Source organism: Myotis nattereri (assembly GCF_964212035.1).
Source record: "Myotis nattereri genome assembly, chromosome: 21".
In the NCBI taxonomy this organism is placed as follows: domain Eukaryota; kingdom Metazoa; phylum Chordata; class Mammalia; order Chiroptera; family Vespertilionidae; genus Myotis; species Myotis nattereri.
This window is the reverse complement of record NC_138097.1, coordinates 18377299-18397586: the sequence shown is the minus strand read 5'-3', so window position 1 is coordinate 18397586 and position 20288 is coordinate 18377299. Positions and strand designations below refer to the sequence as shown.

Sequence of the window (20288 nt, the reverse complement as noted above, 5' to 3'; positions counted from 1 at the left end):
CAACGCTGTCTCCGTGGCCTTCATTCTTCGCCCATGCCGTCCACGCCTTGGCGGACCTCTGCACCGCTGGGCCTGGACCCCGGCACAATGCTACTTCTACCTTCTGCCTAGTGCTTCATCACATACAATGGAGGGAAAACCATGCAGGCTGTCTCCACAATGGGGACAGTCATTTCACTAGCAAAGATTCGGCTTGGCTCACAACACATGACCCACAACAGTTCACTGGGCAGCAATACACACTCATACTGACCAACTTTCTAAACATTGGCCAAGGAAAACATCCACACTTACTATTGATATTCTTTACGAACGGTGACACTAACATGAGTTCGGTGTGCAGGATTGACTTTAGAGAACCACAGGGCTATTGCTACTCAGGCAAGTAGCAAAAGCCCACAAAGCTATCGTGGCTTTTATTTAGGGACTACAACAAAGAACAATGGACTACAGCAAGTGACAATGATTAACAAGCATGCTTATGACATCATCTGAACTAACTTATACATTAAACTAGTCATTTCCTATGTTATACAAAATCTCTTTCCACCTGCAGCCGTGCACCCTCTCATTGATTTGGCAGATAATGAATACAGAAAACAAGTTGGACATCACTTTCCAAACAACTATTGTGTACATGGATGTCCACACAGGCCTTGTGTCTTGGACAGAGTCACCATCAAGTAGGGGCTCTGTGTGGAAATGAAATACACGTTTCTGCAGTCAGAACACACTGACAAGGTACCTCCGGGAGGATACGAGGAACCAGCACAGTGGACACACATTCCTGGATATCACCTCTCCTGCCCACTGCGGCTTCCATGGGGTGTCTGGCCCTCGCTCTGTCTCAACCGAGGTCTGTGTGTCCCTCAGTCACCGACACCAGCTCACTCTGCTCACATCTTCTCACTTTGGGGGACTCTGGGAGCAGCGACACCATGCAGTAGACAGGAACACCTGCAGGACTCTCCTCTATCCATTTCCCGCCTCCTTCACACCTCACTTTCCCCTGCTCCTCCCGGCCTCACCCCCGAGAGCCTCGCCCCTGACATGGTGGCCTGGGAGACCCTGCAAGGACCCTGCTAGAGTGACCTCATCCTGTTGTGTCAGGAATTTGGCACCTGAGGGACACTCGAACATCTTATTTTTATCTATACACACATCGCATGCAAAAAAATCAGCGGAGCTGAATGCTCTGCTCATCATGGTGCCTTTCTTGGCGGATATGGTGCTTTTCATGCCCTCCAAATCTTTTCCTGCTTTGTACTTTTTTCCTGTGTATGTTTTGCTTAATTCTTTACACAGGAGATGTTTTCACCATTCATTTTTCTAGACAGCATGGAAGGGAGGGAGCGGGAGGAGAAAGAGAGAGAAAACAAACAAGCAAACGTGAGTATGCAACAGACACATGCATCTTTGGCTCCCACAGGAGCACGGACCGGGGCAGGCGATGAAACATGCATCCCACGTATGTGATCTGGACCAGGAATCCCGCCAGAGACCCTTCGCTGGCCATCTGGATGTCTAACCGCCGAGAGACATTGGCCAGGGCCTATTCCTTCCGATTAGCAGATGACAGCACGTGTCACTCTTTCTTCTTGCACAAGGAAGGCAGCCAAACTATGATGATCACTCATCATTCATGCTTCTCCCTTCCTTTCTGAAATAGGACAAATAAATATTGCTAAAGAACACACTGGCCCTAACCGGTTTGGCTCAGTGGATAGAGCTTCGGCCTGCGGAATGAAAGGTCCCGGGTTCAATTCCGGCCAAGGGCATGTACCTGGGTTGCGGGCACATCCCCGGTGGGAGGTGTGCAGGAGGCAGCTGACCGATGTTTCTCTTTCATCGATATTTCTAACTCTCTATCTCTCTCCCTTCCTCTCTGTAGAAAATCAATAAAATATACTTTTTTAAAAAAATCAATAAAATATATTAAAAAAGAAAACACACTGCAGCCCTGACCGCTGTCGCTCAGTGGGTAGAGCGACGGCCTGCAAACTAAAAGGTCCCTGGTTCGATTCCCAATCTGGGCACATGCCCTGCTTGTGGGCTCCATCCCCGGGGGGGGGGGGGGAGGGGGACAGGAGGCAGCTGATCCACGATTCTCTCTCATAATTACTGTTTCTATTTCTCTCCCTCCCTCCCTCCCTCCCTCCCTCCCTCCCTCTCCCTTCATCTCTGAAATCAATAAAAAAATTGTTTTAAAAAAATCAATGTGTTTCTACAAAAACTTTTAAATTGAATTTTTTTCTCGTGGTAATAACACATTCCCATGAGAACCCTGCATCTGGAGGTGCCATCAACAATCACAGCCTCCCTGCTACTGATGGCATCAGTAACAGCAGCCTACAGGGGAGGGACTGCCTCAGGAATGCCCACCTCTAGGCTACTCATTGCAGCCATCATTGCAGCCGCAAGGGGACTGGCTGCCTCAGTAAAGGAGGCCTCTCCAGGGGACGCTGAGTCTAGTGGGAATGACACCTTCTCCCGATACCCCTGCACCTCGCTGCACACAATGGCTGCCTCCATAATGGTGTCATCCAACACAATGGCCTCCGGCTGACTGGCTGCCTCAGGAAAGGTGACCTGTCCGGTACTGGCTGCCTTGGGAATGGTGGCCTCCCCAGAATGACTGCTTCAATGATGGTAGCCTCTAGGTTACGGACTGAATTACTGAACACACAGCTTCCCCGTGTCACTGCAGCAGCCAAGGCTCCCTTGCCAGGGATGGGACCGGAAGGGGTCCAAAATCCAGACCACTGACTTCAGTCCATCCAGGGGCGGGGGGAAATAATGGCACCCTGGACAGCCTCGATCATTTTCTACGGTTTTCTGTGGTCTTTCTTTGTTCGTTTCTTTGTATTTTCTTAAAAATATTTTTATTGACTTTTTGACACAGGGAGAGGGATAGAGAGAGAAACATCCATCAGAGAAAAACATCCACCAGTTGCCTCCTGCACACCCTCTACTGGGGATGGCCCTGCAACCAAGGTATATGCCCTTGACTGGAATCAAACCTGGGACCCTTCAGTCCGCAGGCCGACGTTCTATCCACTCAGGCAAAACGGGCAGGGCTGGTTGTGTTTTTTGGGTGTACCTACAAGTCTTCATCAAATTCACAGAACATTAGCTAACATTTCAGCACCACGGACAGAAGATGGAGATGGTATTCTTTAAAAGGCCACAAGAGGGCAGCAGAAGATACTTTTTCCAAAGGAATTGCCTGACAGCTTCTGGAAAGGTTTCTGTCAAAAGTACAGACGTGCAGACATGGAATACTTAACCCAAACATCTGGAAAACAGTCACCTGGACACTGGTAACCAGGAACCAGGAACCATTAGCCTAGCAAATACTTTCAAGCAACCTGGTCCCTCATAAATAGAAAATCAGTACCTGGTAACCTACTAACTGGCAACGAGGAACCTTTGGCACCTACTGACTTGGCAACCAGTACCTGCTCATTACTGACCTAGAAACTAGTAAGTGGGCATCCTTAACCAAGTCCACTGGTTACCAGGACACCGGTAACTAGGAACCAGGAACCAGGAACCTGGTAGCTAGTAACCAGAGACCTCAGTAAAGGTGACCTGTCCATCCTCGCAGCAGCGTTCACAGGGGACAGGCAGTACAAGCGACCTCCAGGGCAATGAATGCCTCCACAACGGCCAACACCCCCGAGGTCGCCTGCACTCCTGAGACTTTATGACGGCGCTGTACAAACTTCCTGCCTCAGGAATGGGGACTCCAACGGAGGCTGCACCGACGTAGCGGCGCACTCTCGCGACGTCGCCTGGTCTCGCGGTACTTGGCACCCTCGCTGTACGGACTTCCGGCCTCAGCAATGGCGGCTTCCGGCCCGGCCTGCCTCACTAATGGCGGCCCCCACCGGACGCAATGCCGCACTCATAGCGGACTCCAGGGCTCGCGGACGGCGGCCTGCAGCATACTCGCTGCTTCACAATACTCCGCTGCAGCCTGCTGGCTGCCTCAGTGAACGCCACCTGCCCCGTACGGGCCGCCTCGGTCCCGGACACACTGCCGTACGGAAGGACTCCGTACAGGCGGACTCCAACGTAGGCTGCACCGACGTAGCGGCGCACTCTTGCGACGTCGCCTGGTCTCGCGGTACTTGGCACCCTCGCTGTACGGACTTCCGGCCTCAGCAATGGCGGCTTCCGGCCCGGCCTGCCTCACTAATGGCGGCCCCCACCGGACGGAATGCCGCACTCATAGCGGACTCCAGGGCTCACGGACGGCGGCCTGCAGCATACTCGCTGCTTCACTATACTCCGCTGCAGCCTGCTGGCTGCCTCAGTGAACGCCACCTGTCCCGTACGGGCCGCCTCGGTCCCGGACACACTGCCGTACGGAAGGACTCCGTACAGGCGGACTCCAACGTAGGCTGCACCGACGTAGCGGCGCACTCTCGCGACGTCGCCTGGTCTCGCGGTACTTGGCACCCTCGCTGTACGGACTTCCGGCCTCAGCAATGGCGGCTTCCGGCCCGGCCTGCCTCACTAATGGCGGCCCCCACCGGACGGAATGCCGCACTCATAGCGGACTCCAGGGCTCGCGGACGGCGGCCTGCAGCATACTCGCTGCTTCACTATACTCCGCTGCAGCCTGCTGGCTGCCTCAGTGAACGCCACCTGCCCCGTACGGGCCGCCTCGGTCCCGGACACACTGCCGTACGGAAGGACTCCGTACAGGCGGACTCCAACGTAGGCTGCACCGACGTAGCGGCGCACTCTCGCGACGTCGCCTGGTCTCGCGGTACTTGGCACCCTCGCTGTACGGACTTCCGGCCTCAGCAATGGCGGCTTCCGGCCCGGCCTGCCTCACTAATGGCGGCCCCCACCGGACGGAATGCCGCACTCATAGCGGACTCCAGGGCTCGCGGACGGCGGCCTGCAGCATACTCGCTGCTTCACTATACTCCGCTGCAGCCTGCTGGCTGCCTCAGTGAACGCCACCTGTCCCGTACGGGCCGCCTCGGTCCCGGACACACTGCCGTACGGAAGGACTCCGTACAGGCGGACTCCAACGTAGGCTGCACCGACGTAGCGGCGCACTCTCGCGACGTCGCCTGGTCTCGCGGTACTTGGCACCCTCGCTGTACGGACTTCCGGCCTCAGCAATGGCGGCTTCCGGCCCGGCCTGCCTCACTAATGGCGGCCCCCACCGGACGGAATGCCGCACTCATAGCGGACTCCAGGGCTCACGGACGGCGGCCTGCAGCATACTCGCTGCTTCACTATACTCCGCTGCAGCCTGCTGGCTGCCTCAGTGAACGCCACCTGCCCCGTACGGGCCGCCTCGGTCCCACACACTGCCGTACGGAAGGACTCCGTACAGGCGGACTCCAACGTAGGCTGCACCGACGTAGCGGCGCACTCTTGCGACGTCGCCTGGTCTCGCGGTACTTGGCACCCTCGCTGTACGGACTTCCGGCCTCAGGAATGGCGGCTTCCGGCCCGGCCTGCCTCACTAATGGCGGCCCCCACCGGACGGAATGCCGCACTCATAGCGGACTCCAGGGCTCGCGGACGGCGGCCTGCAGCATACTCGCTGCTTCACTATACTCCGCTGCAGCCTGCTGGCTGCCTCAGTGAACGCCACCTGCCCCGTACGGGCCGCCTCGGTCCCGGACACACTGCCGTACGGAAGGACTCCGTACAGGCGGACTCCAACGTAGGCTGCACCGACGTAGCGGCGCACTCTCGCGACGTCGCCTGGTCTCGCGGTACTTGGCACCCTCGCTGTACGGACTTCCGGCCTCAGCAATGGCGGCTTCCGGCCCGGCCTGCCTCACTAATGGCGGCCCCCACCGGACGGAATGCCGCACTCATAGCGGACTCCAGGGCTCGCGGACGGCGGCCTGCAGCATACTCGCTGCTTCACTATACTCCGCTGCAGCCTGCTGGCTGCCTCAGTGAACGCCACCTGTCCCGTACGGGCCGCCTCGGTCCCGGACACACTGCCGTACGGAAGGACTCCGTACAGGCGGACTCCAACGTAGGCTGCACCGACGTAGCGGCGCACTCTTGCGACGTCGCCTGGTCTCGCGGTACTTGGCACCCTCGCTGTACGGACTTCCGGCCTCAGCAATGGCGGCTTCCGGCCCGGCCTGCCTCACTAATGGCGGCCCCCACCGGACGCAATGCCGCACTCATAGCGGACTCCAGGGCTCGCGGACGGCGGCCTGCAGCATACTCGCTGCTTCACTATACTCCTCTGCAGCCTGCTGGCTGCCTCAGTGAACGCCACCTGTCCCGTACGGGCCGCCTCGGTCCCGGACACACTGCCGTACGGAAGGACTCCGTACAGGCGGACTCCAACGTAGGCTGCACCGACGTAGCGGCGCACTCTCGCGACATCGCCTGGTCTCGCGGTACTTGGCACCCTCGCTGTACGGACTTCCGGCCTCAGCAATGGCGGCTTCCGGCCCGGCCTGCCTCACTAATGGCGGCCCCCACCGGACGGAATGCCGCACTCATAGCGGACTCCAGGGCTCACGGACGGCGGCCTGCAGCATACTCGCTGCTTCACTATACTCCGCTGCAGCCTGCTGGCTGCCTCAGTGAACGCCACCTGCCCCGTACGGGCCGCCTCGGTCCCGGACACACTGCCGTACGGAAGGACTCCGTACAGGCGGACTCCAACGTAGGCTGCACCGACGTAGCGGCGCACTCTCGCGACGTCGCCTGGTCTCGCGGTACTTGGCACCCTCGCTGTACGGACTTCCGGCCTTAGCAATGGCGGCTTCCGGCCCGGCCTGCCTCACTAATGGCGGCCCCCACCGGACGGAATGCCGCACTCATAGCGGACTCCAGGGCTCACGGACGGCGGCCTGCAGCATACTCGCTGCTTCACTATACTCCGCTGCAGCCTGCTGGCTGCCTCAGTGAACGCCACCTGCCCCGTACGGGCCGCCTCGGTCCCGGACACACTGCCGTACGGAAGGACTCCGTACAGGCGGACTCCAACGTAGGCTGCACCGACGTAGCGGCGCACTCTTGCGACGTCGCCTGGTCTCGCGGTACTTGGCACCCTCGCTGTACGGACTTCCGGCCTCAGCAATGGCGGCTTCCGGCCCGGCCTGCCTCACTAATGGCGGCCCCCACCGGACGGAATGCCGCACTCATAGCGGACTCCAGGGCTCGCGGACGGCGGCCTGCAGCATACTCGCTGCTTCACTATACTCCGCTGCAGCCTGCTGGATGCCTCAGTGAACGCCACCTGCCCCGTACGGGCCGCCTCGGTCCCGGACACACTGCCGTACGGAAGGACTCCGTACAGGCGGACTCCAACGTAGGCTGCACCGACGTAGCGGCGCACTCTCGCGACGTCGCCTGGTCTCGCGGTACTTGGCACCCTCGCTGTACGGACTTCCGGCCTCAGCAATGGCGACTTCCGGCCTGGCATGCCTCACTAATGGCGGCCCCCACCGGACGGAATGCCGCACTCATAGCGGACTCCAGGGCTCACGGACGGCGGCCTGCAGCATACTCGCTGCTTCACTATACTCCGCTGCAGCCTGCTGGCTGCCTCAGTGAACGCCACCTGCCCCGTACGGGCCGCCTCGGTCCCGGACACACTGCCGTACGGAAGGACTCCGTACAGGCGGACTCCAACGTAGGCTGCACCGACGTAGCGGCGCACTCTCGCGACCGCGCCTGGTCTCGCGGTACTTGGCACCCTCGCTGTACGGACTTCCGGCCTCAGCAATGGCGGCTTCCGGCCCGGCCTGCCTCACTAATGGCGGCCCCCACCGGACGGAATGCCGCACTCATACCGGACTCCGGGACTCACGGACGGCGGCCTGCAGCATACTCGCTGCTTCACTATACTCCGCTGCAGCCTGCTGGCTGCCTCAGTGAACGCCACCTGCCCCGTACGGGCCGCCTCGGTCACGGACGCACCGCCATACGGACGGACTCAGTAATGGACTCCAGCCTTCAGCGCACTATAATAATAGCTTAATTCGGGTTACAAGACGGTGGACTCCAAGGTACTGGTCACCTCAGTAACGGCAGCCTCTAGTTTTCGGAATGACATCGTGAACGCAAAGGTTTCCCATGTCAATGCAGCAGCCAACGCCTTCCTTTCTGGGCTGTGTCGGAAAGCGGTGCTAAATCTAGACCCGTGACTTCAGTCCATCCAGAGACGAAGTGATTGCCGCGCTGGACAGCCTCGATATTTGGGGGGTGGGGGGGAGTCTTGTTTTTGCTTGTTTTTTCTCGGTCCAATTTTTTGTCTTGGTCAAACGGCAATCGTTGGTATTTCAGCACCATGGACAGAAGCGCAAGGTGTTATTCCTTGAATGTCCACAAGATGGTAGCAGAGGATCGTTTTTGCACAAGAATTGGCTGACAATCTTTTGTGGTTTGTGTAATAAGTACATAGATGCAGAGACGTGTACAGTATAATCAGTAACTTACTTGAAGGATAAATAAAACCGTTTATTCTATAAAACCAGAGTATATCTCTTCTTTATCTAAACTATTAACTAGAATCTTTTACTCAGAAAAAAAAAACATGTGTTTACAACTAATTTACTAGGAAAAGAAAATACTCTATTAAGGAGGGATGTGACAAGGTGTATGTGGAGAGAGAGGATGCTGATGACAGTGTGTGGGATGGGTTTGAGCAGAGGAGCAATTCTCCGTGAATCTCTTGTGCAGGAAAACACAACAGGCAAGGAAGAACTTTCTACAAGGCAAGCTCTGCCAGAACAAGGCCGACCCCACACGCTGTGTACTGTCACTGCACGCTGTGTAGGACCTGTGCCCTCTTTATTTGAAGAAAGGCATGTTTGTGTGATTGTCTACACTCCATGCCGACTTCCATCATCAGTGGAAAATACGGATTTGAAGTTACTTAATTGCAAGGCCAGACTCAATGGTATACATTGAGTCGGCTGGAGCCCTTGGTCAGTTTAATCTCTTAGAGGCTCCTTTTGTTACCACCTTAAAAAAAAAAAATTCTTCCAATGCAGCAGTACAGAAGGCTTTCAGTCTGAAAGCAGGTAGTGTATGCTGTTGTTCCTTTAATGGCCACAGGATGGCAGCAGAGTATCGTTTTGCTCAATAATGGGTTGACAACTTCCTTCGAGGTCTAGTGTAGTAAGTATATATCGTCCCATGGACCTATACAGTATAATCAGTAACTTACTTGAAGCGAAATAAAAGCGTTTATCCTACAACATAATTGCATAAGTCTGCTCTATCTTTACATTCTAATAAGTCACAACATAAGAGATGCTTGTTCTTAGCACATTTCTACAGGATTATTTTATCTTTCAGTCTCAAACAGACAGGCATAGGTATCAAGCAGAACTCTTTGAGTTGCAAGAACACGTTCCAAAAGCACTGTCATATTGCCCTTACTGGTTTGGCTCAGTGGATAGAGCATCAGTCCTATGGACTGAAGGGTCCCAGGTTTGATTCCGGTCACAGACACATGCCTGGATTGCAGGTTAGGCCACCAGTAGGGGCCTGCAGGAGGCAGCCTATGGATGATTCTCTCTCATCATTGATGTTTCTATCTCTCTCCCCCTTCCTCTCTGAAATAATAAAAACATATATTTTCTCTCTCTCTCTCTCTCTCTCTCTCTCTATATATATATATATATACACACACACACATATATATAAACTGTTTCAACACCAAAGTATTAACTGGAATTTTTTATTCGGAAAAAAATGTGTTTACAACTAATTTACTATCAGAAAAAAGTACTCAGTAATAATAACCTAATTTCACAGAAGTAACTGGAAAAAATAGGACGCAATATTGGAATTTACTAAGATACTGGAAGGGGCGACTCAGTTTGATGCTGCTGAAATACAATCAGTCTGCCACCACGGACCTGATCATTGAGCTGTCCGCGATAGTTTAGGCATCTGAGTCGCTAACCATGTTCATGGTCACTGACTCCTGAACCGTCGCTCCACCACAGTCAGAGTCCTGCAGATATTCACTCTGGCCCCCCTAATTCGCTCTTTTTTATCTCACTGTGTCTCGCGGTACTAGCACGTTCTCATGATAACCATGCGTCTCGTGGTACCCTCAATAATGACAGCCCCTCTAGTACGGAATGCCTCCATAATGGCGGCCTCCTACGTCCGCCTACAGGATACTGATTGTGTCAATCATGGCGGTGGCAGGGCCCTGCCACTGCGCCTGCGTGGGAAACCAGCGTCGCTCTCGAAAACAGTGACCCCACCCGCGTTGCTAAGCAATGATGAGACAGCAAATGCTAGGAGAGCTGGCGTGCCCTCTAGTGGTGGGAAGGCGCAGGCGCACGCGCACGCGCAGGCTGGGGCCAGGGCTCCTGTGCAGGCTGGGAGCTGTAGATGGACAGAGGGAAGGAAAGATGGACAGGGGAAAGGAAGGAGAAAAAAGAAAGGAAGAAGGAAGAGTGAACAGATGAATAGTTGGGGCTCCCAAGAGTGAAGGAAACTTGGGCTGGGCAGGCTGACAAAGCAAGATCAGATACTCAGCGACAGTAACCCCTCCTGAGACTGTCCCAAAGGGGGACTTGCTTTTTTTTAAATTGTTGTAGAGAGGAAGGGGGAGAGGGAGAGAGCTCTTCTAAGTTTTGAGATGTCGTATTTTCATTTTCACTTGTTTCAAGGTACTTTGTAATTTCCTTTTTTTTCCTTTGACTCATTGGTTGTTTAAGAGTGTGATTTTTAGTTCCACATATTTGTGAATTTTCCCTCACAAACAAACCTTCACTTTTAGGGTCAAATGACTTATAACCAAATATGGAAAATGTTAGGTCTGATCAAATAATTGAATCGATACCCACTCTCCTGGGAACTGAACTTTGGGACACTTCACAATGGACATTCCACTTGCTTAGACCATTATCTCTCCCCTCTGGAGTTTCCCAGAATCCGGACCTGCCCAGAGAATTATCCGCCCAGAAAAAGCCTGCCTGGAGTCCCTTAAAAACCTGTGACTCCCCATCTTTGCGTGCAGGAGCCATGTGGGCCTCCTGCCTTCCTCCTTTGCGAACTTAAAAGAAATAGAGTACTTGAACATTAGTTTAAAAAATTTTGGGATCTGATCATTCGAATATGCCTGCGGTATCCGAGTGTGGTTCTAATGCTTGCTCTGTCCCTGCAAACTGTTTTTTGCCTTTTGGTGTGGCTTGTAATATTTACAGAAAGCTATTTCATGTCCTGGGTGAGAGAATTTGTGCTAACTGTTCTGCACTGATGAGGCAGTAAGGTGGGGGGAGGGGGAGCACCTCTTAGTCCCGGAACTTTTGATTCGACGCCCTCACTCCACTCGGCCTTTCACTTGATGTGTAGCTTCCTGGGCATCTGAGAGTTTTTTGTGTCTGGTTCACAGTCAGGCTTTCCTCTCTCAGCCACTCCCACAAGCCTGGCCACGCGCGTCACGGCTCAGAGGCGGGTGGTTGGAGCTGGGTGATCACTGCAGGGACCGTGTGCGTCTCTGGCGACGGGGACTGGTCGATCCAAGTACCCGCCGCCGACCGCCTGTGGCCGTGGCACGCAGGTGTGCGCTCTCTCGGGGTCCTCCAAAGTCCCTTCCGAGCTCGTCACACGCACCTCCCGGACCCCGTTTAGGCTCGGGTCACGGGGCGGCCCCTAGACCTGCATCCTTCCCCGGAGCACTTTCGCCAATGGGAGCGGAGCGCGTTCCCTTCCAGGCCGGGCGCAGGGCGCGGCGCTGGGCGGGAGGGAGGAGCGCCAGGAGGAAGGGGCCGAGCCGGCAGAGCCCCCGCCCAGGGAGCATGAGGCGGAGGCGGGTGTTTCCTGGCGCATTCCCGGCGCGCCCGAGTGACTCACTCCGGCTGGAAACTCCCAGGCCCGCCCGGGACCCCCCAGCCGCCGCCGCCGCCGCGGACCCAGGTTAGCGCCGATGCCGGCCCGCCTCGCGGCCCTGCGGTTCCTGGCCGCCCTCGGAACTGGGACAGGCGCCCCGCCGGCGGCCAGGACTTGGCCTCGGGCGACGCGGCCTCCCCCGCCGCACGGCCTCGGGGACCCGCCCTGGGTCCCGCGATCGCGCGGCCGCGCGCGGCGGAGCTCCCGCGGGGAGGGGATGTCCGCGTGTCGCGGCGATTGTTGGGGAGAAGGGAGCGGGCAGCTCGCACCCGGAGGGCAGAGGGCGGGTCCGGCCCAGCGGAAGCGCGGGGCGGGCTCCGGGGTGACCTGGGCTTTGTCGAGGTGCCGCGCCGCACGCACAGTTGTGCGGGGTTCGGAGTGAGCCCGGGGTGCGCGCGGCGCTCGCGGGGCGGGGGCGGGGAGAGGGAGACAAGTGGAGAGCGACTGGGAAACGGGCTTGGGAGCGTTCTGTAGGCCGAATGGCGTCCGGGCCTCCTGTCCCGCGTTGTCCAAAGGGCGCGGGCCGCGGGGCGGGTCCCCCCCGGAACAGCAGGACCCGGGCGTCGGGGGGGCGACCGAGACTCGGCGGCGGTTGCTTTCCAGCGGGCAGGCCCGGGGCCCCGCACAGAGCCTCGCTGCGGCCTCGCGAGCCCGGTGGCGTGTCTGGCCCATTTCCTAGGGCCACTGCCTGGTGGACCCGTGATTGGAGCCGCCGGTACTGGAGCTCAGGGCGCTGGTCTGGGCCTCTCGTCGCCCCCGGAGCAGCGCGGTCCCGTCCAGGCGCGCGGCCCGCGGAGGGGCCCGTGTCCGCAGGTCGCTGGTGGTTTCGGTGCGGAGAGCAGATCTGCGGGCACCGACGGCGCCCAGAGAAAGAGCCTGTCCTCAGTCACGTGGCCCCGGGCCGGTCTGCGTTAGCGGGAGTCCAGCTCTCCCCCGGGGCTGGGCGGGTGAGGGGGTGCCGGCCTCAGCTCCGGTCACGCCGAGACTGACCGGGAGTTTCGGGGGGAAACGCTTCCTGAGCTCACGCATCTGTTTGTGCCGACAGACCGCTCCCTGAAGCAAATTCACCCCCAAGTGTTTTGTGTGTGTGTGTGTGTTTATTTGAATTAAAAAAATTTACATACAGTCAAACTCACTTTTGGGTGCACATTTCAGCGAGTTTTGACAAATGTGTAGTCTTGTGACTAGCCCAACATCAAAATGCAGAACAGCGCCATCACCCCAAGTTCCTTCCTGCTGTCGCTTCGTAGGCACCCCCTCCCCCGTTTCTACCTCCCGCAGCCGCTGAGCTGTTCCCCATTCCTACAGTTTTGAATGTCCTAGTTGGTCTTAGGTCTGGCTTAGTTCACCGAGCACCATGCATTAGGACTCTTCCATTTTGCCGCTGAGGGGTACAGACATACAGGTCTGAAAAGTGTATCTCTAGGTTGCAACCTAAAAGATTCAAATCCTATTTTTAAGCCATGAGAAAAATGTCAGAACTCCAGCTCATCAGAAAATGTAAACAGTACAGAACCTCAGCAAAATTCCTCCAGTAGTGCCATCATGCCTGTTCTGTGCACACACATACTAGTAGTTTTATTTTTGTGTGTTATTTTGGTAACGAGGTTATAGTGCGTATGTCGTCGTGCCTTTTCACTTGGTCATCCTGGCTCACTCCAAGATCTTGGAGATCTTTCCACGATGGCGTATTCTTGGAAGGCACCGGGCTTGCTCAGGCACCATCCGGGCGCACCCATTTGTGGGATCCCCTGTGGGCCCGGGTTCCCTCTGCCCTCTCACTGTGTGACTGTCTCTGTCCTGGCTTCTGACCTGGCTTCACCACACCAGCTTCTAGAGACGTCAGGACTGCCCAGGCCGCATGCTGGGGGGTGGGTGGGCAGGTGCTCATCTCTGAAATGGGACCGCCAGGTGAGGTGTGTCCTAGAGAGCGCCCGGCAGGTCGGTGTGGCTCACTGGTTGAGCGTCGACCTGTGACCCAGGAGGCTGCCCGCTTGGAGGTTCCGTGCGTGCACACTGGGCTCCGCGGGCTCTGCGGGGCATTGGCCGGTCCTCGGGCGCTGCTCTCACTGCGCCGTGTGTGGAACAGGAAGCTGTGATGAGAGGAGGAAGTTGGTAATGAAAGGAAAAACGCTGTATTTTCCCCACAAAATACCAGGTAGATTGAAAATTATTTGCTACATTTTAAGTGGGAAGCGTGCGGAGCTGATCGGCAGCTGGCAGGAGTGTTCTGTGAATGCCGGTGAGGTCCCCGTGGTCCCGCTGGGTTCCTTGCCTGGCTCCTGCTGATTCGCCCTCAGTGACGAGAATGGTTGCAGGTTCCTGCTCCTGCGGGCTTCCTTCTCCTTTCTGTCTCGTGTCTGCTTGGTGTGCTGAGAAGCCTCTGGTTAGATGCATCCACACTTAGCACTGCCAGTGGCCAGGGATCCGGTCAGTCACAGCCACGTCAGTAAGGCGCCATAAACAGCTGCTCCCGGGGTCCCGTTCGGGCCAGAGAAGCATTCAGCGGGAGGCAGGCTGCAGGTGCCGAGTCCCGTCCCCTGGAGATGGCACCCGTGTTGAGATAACATCCAGCTTTACGTCTGTGCTGCTCCGCGCAGCCTTGGGGCTGTGCTCTGCTGACAGTCCCCTCCCTGTGGCGCCTTCACCCCAACCCGCATCTTAGCAGTGGCTGTCGGTTGACCCTGGGCTAGCAGTCCTCGTGTGTAACCTGCTTACAGGAATCTCCGACCCTCCCACCAAAGAGCCCTCTAAAGACAGTGGCCCAAGGTGGGAAGGGGGCCAGGAAGTGACACCGTGTGAGGTGACCCATGTGCCGGCATCGGACACGCCTGGAGGCCAGCAAGGCTGCCTGGTGATGCCCTTGCTGGTGAGCCCTGACCAGGAGAGGCAGGTGCCCTGCCCTTCCTTCCACACGGCACAGGTTGCTTCGTGTTGTGTTCTAGGCCAGGATGGCGGCCCAGGTGACACTGGAGGACGCGCTGTCCAACGTGGACCTCCTGGAAGAGCTGCCTCTGCCCGACCAGCAGCCCTGCATTGAGCCCCCGCCATCCTCCCTGCTCTACCAGGTGGGTGCCGGTGGCCGCACGCAGACCGCCTGTGACGCCGCCCTCCTGAGATGCGGGCCTCCATGTGATGGGCTTTCTCTTCCTTTCAGCCAAATTTCAACACTAACTTTGAAGACAGAAATGCATTTGTCACCGGTATTGCAAGATACATTGAACAAGCAACTGTCCATTCTGGCATGGTAATCCCCCCACCCCCCGTGTATTAATTTTCAACTGGGGTAATGGCACATCCGAGTGGCAGGTGTCCCCTCTTTTCTGTCATCCTGAAAGGGTGCCTGCTGAGGAAGGAGAGAAGAGTGAATGAAATGCCTTGTTCGTTTTTTAAAAAGCCTTTGTTTTTCTTGTTATAAAACACCTAGTGACCTGGTGCACAAAGTTTGTGTGTGTGTGTGGGGGGGGATGTTCCTCAGCCCTGCCTGCACCCTTTCCAATCTTGGACCCCTCAGGAGATGTCTGACTGCCAGGCATCCCTATCACAATCCGGAACTGCTGGTTCCTAACTGCTCGCCTGCCTGCCCAATCGCCCCTAACCACTCTGCCTGTCAGCCTGCTCGCCCCCAACTGCACCCCTTGCCGGCCTTCTAACCCCCAACGGCCCCCCTTGCCGGCCTTATTGCCCCCAACTCCTCCCCCCCGCCCCCCCCCCGGCCCCCCCCTCCCCTGCTGGACTCATGGCCCCCAACTGCCCTCCCAGGCTGGACTCATAGCTCCCAACTGCCCTCCCAGGCTGGCCTGCTCGCCCCCAACTGCCCCCCACCTCCTGGCCTGATTGCCGCTAAGTGCCTCTGCCTTGGCCCCACCACAATGGCTATGTCCGGAAGGTCTCCTGGTCTAATTAGCATATACCCTTTTATTAGTATAGATACCTGATCTTTCTGAAAATTTATCATCGACAGCCCAGAGGGAATTCTGAGGAAGCCCATTTTCTCTCCCTCTCACGTACCTGCACACACGCACCCCCTTGCGATACAGATGGTGTAAATGAAGTGCATTGTTAAAATTGTGTATTTTATGACTTCACATTTTGTAAATGTCCACAATGTAACTTTTTTTTATCCTCACATGATGACATATTCATTGATTTTGAGAGAGAGAGAGAGAGAGAGATGAGAGAGTCACATTGATGGACTGCCTCTCTTAGACTCCCTGGCTGGGGAGCCAACGCACAACGTGGGTATGTGCCCTGACTGGGAATAGAACCCGTGACCTTTGGGTGTATGGGAGGAGCGGTGTGGTCGTCATGGCCGCACCACTGCATCAGTGACACCAGCCTCCTCACAGCTGTCTCTCACTCAGCAGGCAGGCCCTGGTGCTTGTCTGTCAAAGGCAGTCGGGATAGGTGATCCCTGTAGTTGTGAGCGATGTGGCATCTCCTTTGCTAGGGATGCTCCCCTGCATGCCTGACGTTTGCCATGCGCCCCCTTGCAGAATGAGATGCTGGAAGAGGGCCAGGGGTACGCCGTCATGCTGTATACCTGGAGGAGCTGCTCTCGGGCCATCCCACAGGTACCCTGCTGTTCTGCCCCACCCAGCCAGGCCGCGCCCCTCATTACCTCCGCCCAGCTCAGCAAGGCCACACCCCAACCTGCACAGCCCCGCCCAGCCCCACCGGAATTCTACCCATCAGAAGTCAGGGACCCCCAGTGCTAGCAGCGCCTTCCCTCCCTCATTTCTCGCTGGTTGAAGCCTTTCTTGATGCCATACCTGTTTATTCCCAGGTGAAATGTAATGAGCAGCCTAACAGAGTGGAAATTTATGAGAAAACCGTGGAGGTCCTTGAGCCTGAGGTCACAAAACTGATGAATTTTATGTACTTCCAGGTAGGACAGCAGAATGGTCCTAGGGTTTGGTGCAGAGGTTAGGACAGTGCCGCTGTCACTGTCCCCAGGAACTCAGTACAGCACCTGCGTGTGAGTTAAAGCAAACAGATGCTTCAGAGACAAAAGGGAACTAAGCCTCGGACAGGTGAAAGCGTTGCCTGCTCTTTCAGAATAAACACTTTTGTTTCCCTTCTCTCCTTGAGAGCCAATTTGTGTTTTCTTCACAGAGACTGCATTATTTATTTTTCGTTTTGTGAGAGGGATGCAGAATTCTGTATTTTATTTACTTACTAATTTTTAAAATATATTTTTATTGATTTGAGAGAGAGAGGGAGAGGGAGAAAGAAACCAATGATGAGACAGAATCATTGATCGGCTGCCTCCTGCTTGCCCCACACTGGCGATCAAGCATGCAACCTGGGCCTGTGCCCTGACTGGGAATCGAATCTGGGACCCTTTAGCACGCAGGCCTATGTTCTATCCACGGAGCCAAATCGACTAGGGTATAAGGACTGCTTTCTCAGTTCCAAGTACTTTTGTCTTTCTGCCAATTTATACTTTATATTCATCCCGTTTTTCGGGTGTTTTCTTTCTCAGACTCACCCTCATGCTTGCTCAGGTGGTCCTCACCTAAGCTCCTTCTGGCTCCTTGGTTAGGAAAAGTGGCCGCAGGGAGAGGACTTTATTTTTTTAATTTTAATTTTTTGGTTAATCTTCACCCGAGGATATCTTTCTCATTTATTTTTAGAGAGAGTGGAAGGGAGGGGGTGGGAAGAAAGAGAGAGAAACGTTGATGTGAGAGAGACACATCGATGGGTTGACTCCCACACGGGTCCCAACTGGGGGTGGGTTTTGAACCTGTAACCCAGGTACATGCCCTTGACCAGGAATGGAACCCACGGCCCTCCAGTATGCAGGCCAACGCGCTAACCACTGAGCACGCCTCCAGGGTGGGTGGGTCTGGACACTGCAGTGAAAGCCAGACGTGGAGCTGTCCCTGCGTTGGCAGCGACTTTCCTGACCCCCTCTTTCCGTGCTCAGAGAAATGCCATCGAGCGTTTTTGTGGAGAGGTGCGGCGCCTGTGCCACGCGGAACGGAGGAAGGACTTCGTGTCGGAGGCCTACCTGGTCACGCTGGGCAAGTTCATCAACATGTTCGCGGTGCTGGACGAGCTGAAGAACATGAAGTGCAGCGTGAAGAACGACCACTCGGCCTACAAGAGGTGAGCCTAGCGCTGCGCCTGAGCCCCCTGGAGAGCGCCTGGGAGTACCTGGTGCGCTGTGCTTCCTGCACACAGTGGGTGTGCCTCCGGGTGTGCAGAGGTCACTGCAGCTGCTGGTGGTGGGTACTGGCCAGGCCCAGGCCTGTTTTGATTTTGTTGCTTGTTAATCTTCGCCTGAGTCTCTTTTTCCATTGATTTTTAGAGAGAGAGTGAAAGGGAGAGGGGAGAGAGAGAAACGTGGATGTGAGAGAGACACATCGACTGGTTGCCTCCTGCATGCTCCCTGACCTGGGCCAGGGATTATGCCTGGAACCAAGGTAGGTATGTGCCCTTGACTCACATGTTTGTTGAGCGCTCAGCACCCTTGGGTGGCAGAAGCACAAAGACCATTTCCTCCTCACAGAGCCTTGGGGTCACTGCACGGGCGTTGGGCTCCGTGAGCGTCTTGGTGAGGGGCAGGTGGGATCTGCAGCCTGAGGTGCCACCCCTCGTCACTCTGCTCAGGATGGCCCGGTCAGGGGATGGTGTCCCAGCAGTGGGCGGAGCTGGCCCGGTGGAATGCTGCAGTGAGGTCCCGTGGAGCTTCCTGGTTTCCCAGACCCGCTCTCCTCGGGGCCGGTTTTCTCTTTGAATGCGGAGAAGATAATTGGAAAAGGCGGGCATGGCGTGGCGTGTGCTTCTGGAACACTGTGTGGGTGGCTGGTGGCAGGGAGGGGGGTGGGCGGTCAGGGCAGAGCCAGCTGTCTACGGACACTTTCTCTAGAGCCTGTCCCCAGTCCTGCTGAAGGCATGACTGCTTAGAACCAGGTGACAAGATGCTGGCTGATGCTGCCTCTTGCCACACGAGGAATCCAAGCTAGAAAATTAATTGGAAGAGTTTTCACTTTGCATGTGAATGGGCTGTAGTTGCGTTGCCTCTGAAATCATACGTCTGCTGCTGTGTCTTTAAAATGAAATTGACATCAGATGGGGTGCATCATCGATCTGCTGCCTCCTGCACGCCCCCGACTGGGGAATGTAGCCCACAACCCGGGCATGTGCCCTGACCCGGAATCCAACCATGACCTCCGGGTTCATGGGTCCACCCTCAACCACGGAGCCGCCCACGCTGGGCTCTTCTTCTTTTTTTAAATCATGAAGCCTGTTAGTTGATGACCTGTTTTCTTTTTTTCCTGCCTACAAAGGGCTGCTCAGTTTCTACGGAAAATGGCAGACCCGCAGTCCATCCAGGAGTCGCAGAACCTGTCCATGTTCCTGGCCAACCACAACAAGATCACACAGGTGAGGCTCGCGCCCTCCTGCTCTGGCTGGTGGGGTGTGTGGCTGGGGCTCCAGGGGACAGAGGACCTGGAGCAGGTGGTGGCATGGGGCTCCCCTCTTCCAGTCTCTGCAGCAACAGCTTGAAGTCATCTCTGGCTACGAAGAGCTCCTAGCGGACATCGTGAACCTGTGCGTGGATTACTACGAGAACAGGATGTACTTGACGCCCAGCGAGAAACACATGCTTCTCAAAGTACGCGGGTGGGGACGGCTGTTGAGGGCCCCACGGAGGGAGAGACACAGGAGGGTGGGACAGCCAGGATCTGGCCAACAGGCTGTGCTTTGTCTGCGATCCTTTCGTCAACCTTTTTTAAAAAAAAAAAATATATATATATATATATATATATATTGATTGATTTCAGAGAGGAAGGGAGAGGGAGAGAGAGAGAGAAACATCAATGATGAGAGAGGACCATTGATGCTGCCTCCTGCACGCCCCCCACTGGGGATGGAGCCTGCAACCTGGGCGTGTGCCCTGACCGGGAATGGAACCGTGACCTCCTGGTTCCTAGGTCGACGCTCAATCACTCGGCCAGGGCTAAAATGCCTTTTCTGGAGAAAGAGTGAAGTGTCATTTCTGTAGGCGCTTGTGGGCAATTGACCTTGTGGGTCTGAGCTTTCTGTGCCACTTTGTGCTTTTTCAGGTCATGGGATTTGGTCTGTACTTGATGGATGGGAGTGTCAGCAACATCTATAAACTAGACGCCAAGAAAAGAATAAACTTGTCCAAAATCGACAAGTTTTTCAAGGTGAGTGAGTGACATTTCCATAGACGTGTGACCGTGACGGGTCCGGGGACATTGTGCCTGCGCCCTCACTGCCTCCCCACACAGGCCCTGCTGGGCTGTGGTCTCAAATGAAGGGGACCATGCCTTGCGTCCTTTGTCTGCCTGGTCACTCAGTTACACTTGTCCCTGTGGGTGCCCGCAGCGGCAGTCCTTAAGCTTCCTCGTGGGGTCGCCATCGGATGGTCACACCAGCGTCTGTTGATC

At 56.0% G+C, this 20288-nt stretch overlaps 1 protein-coding gene across 2 annotated transcripts in view; it reads left to right on the top strand.

The window, feature by feature from the left end:
- The first annotated feature begins 11767 nt into the window (after window positions 1-11767).
- The window catches only part of CYFIP1 (cytoplasmic FMR1 interacting protein 1), a 29662-nt gene continuing 21141 nt past the window's right edge, over window positions 11768-20288 (top strand). The window contains exons 1-9 of one of the 2 annotated variants that reach the window (XM_081114643.1): window positions 11768-11892; window positions 14811-14933; window positions 15023-15112; window positions 16362-16439; window positions 16652-16753; window positions 17795-17976; window positions 19161-19257; window positions 19361-19489; window positions 19941-20045. In XM_081114643.1, the coding sequence (XP_080970769.1) occupies window positions 14817-14933; window positions 15023-15112; window positions 16362-16439; window positions 16652-16753; window positions 17795-17976; window positions 19161-19257; window positions 19361-19489; window positions 19941-20045 (900 nt within the window). In that variant the 5' untranslated portion in view covers window positions 11768-11892; window positions 14811-14816. Of the gene's footprint in view, window positions 11893-14289; window positions 14934-15022; window positions 15113-16361; window positions 16440-16651; window positions 16754-17794; window positions 17977-19160; window positions 19258-19360; window positions 19490-19940; window positions 20046-20288 lie in introns of those variants that run through there. The other variant, XM_081114644.1, reaches the window with a different exon arrangement.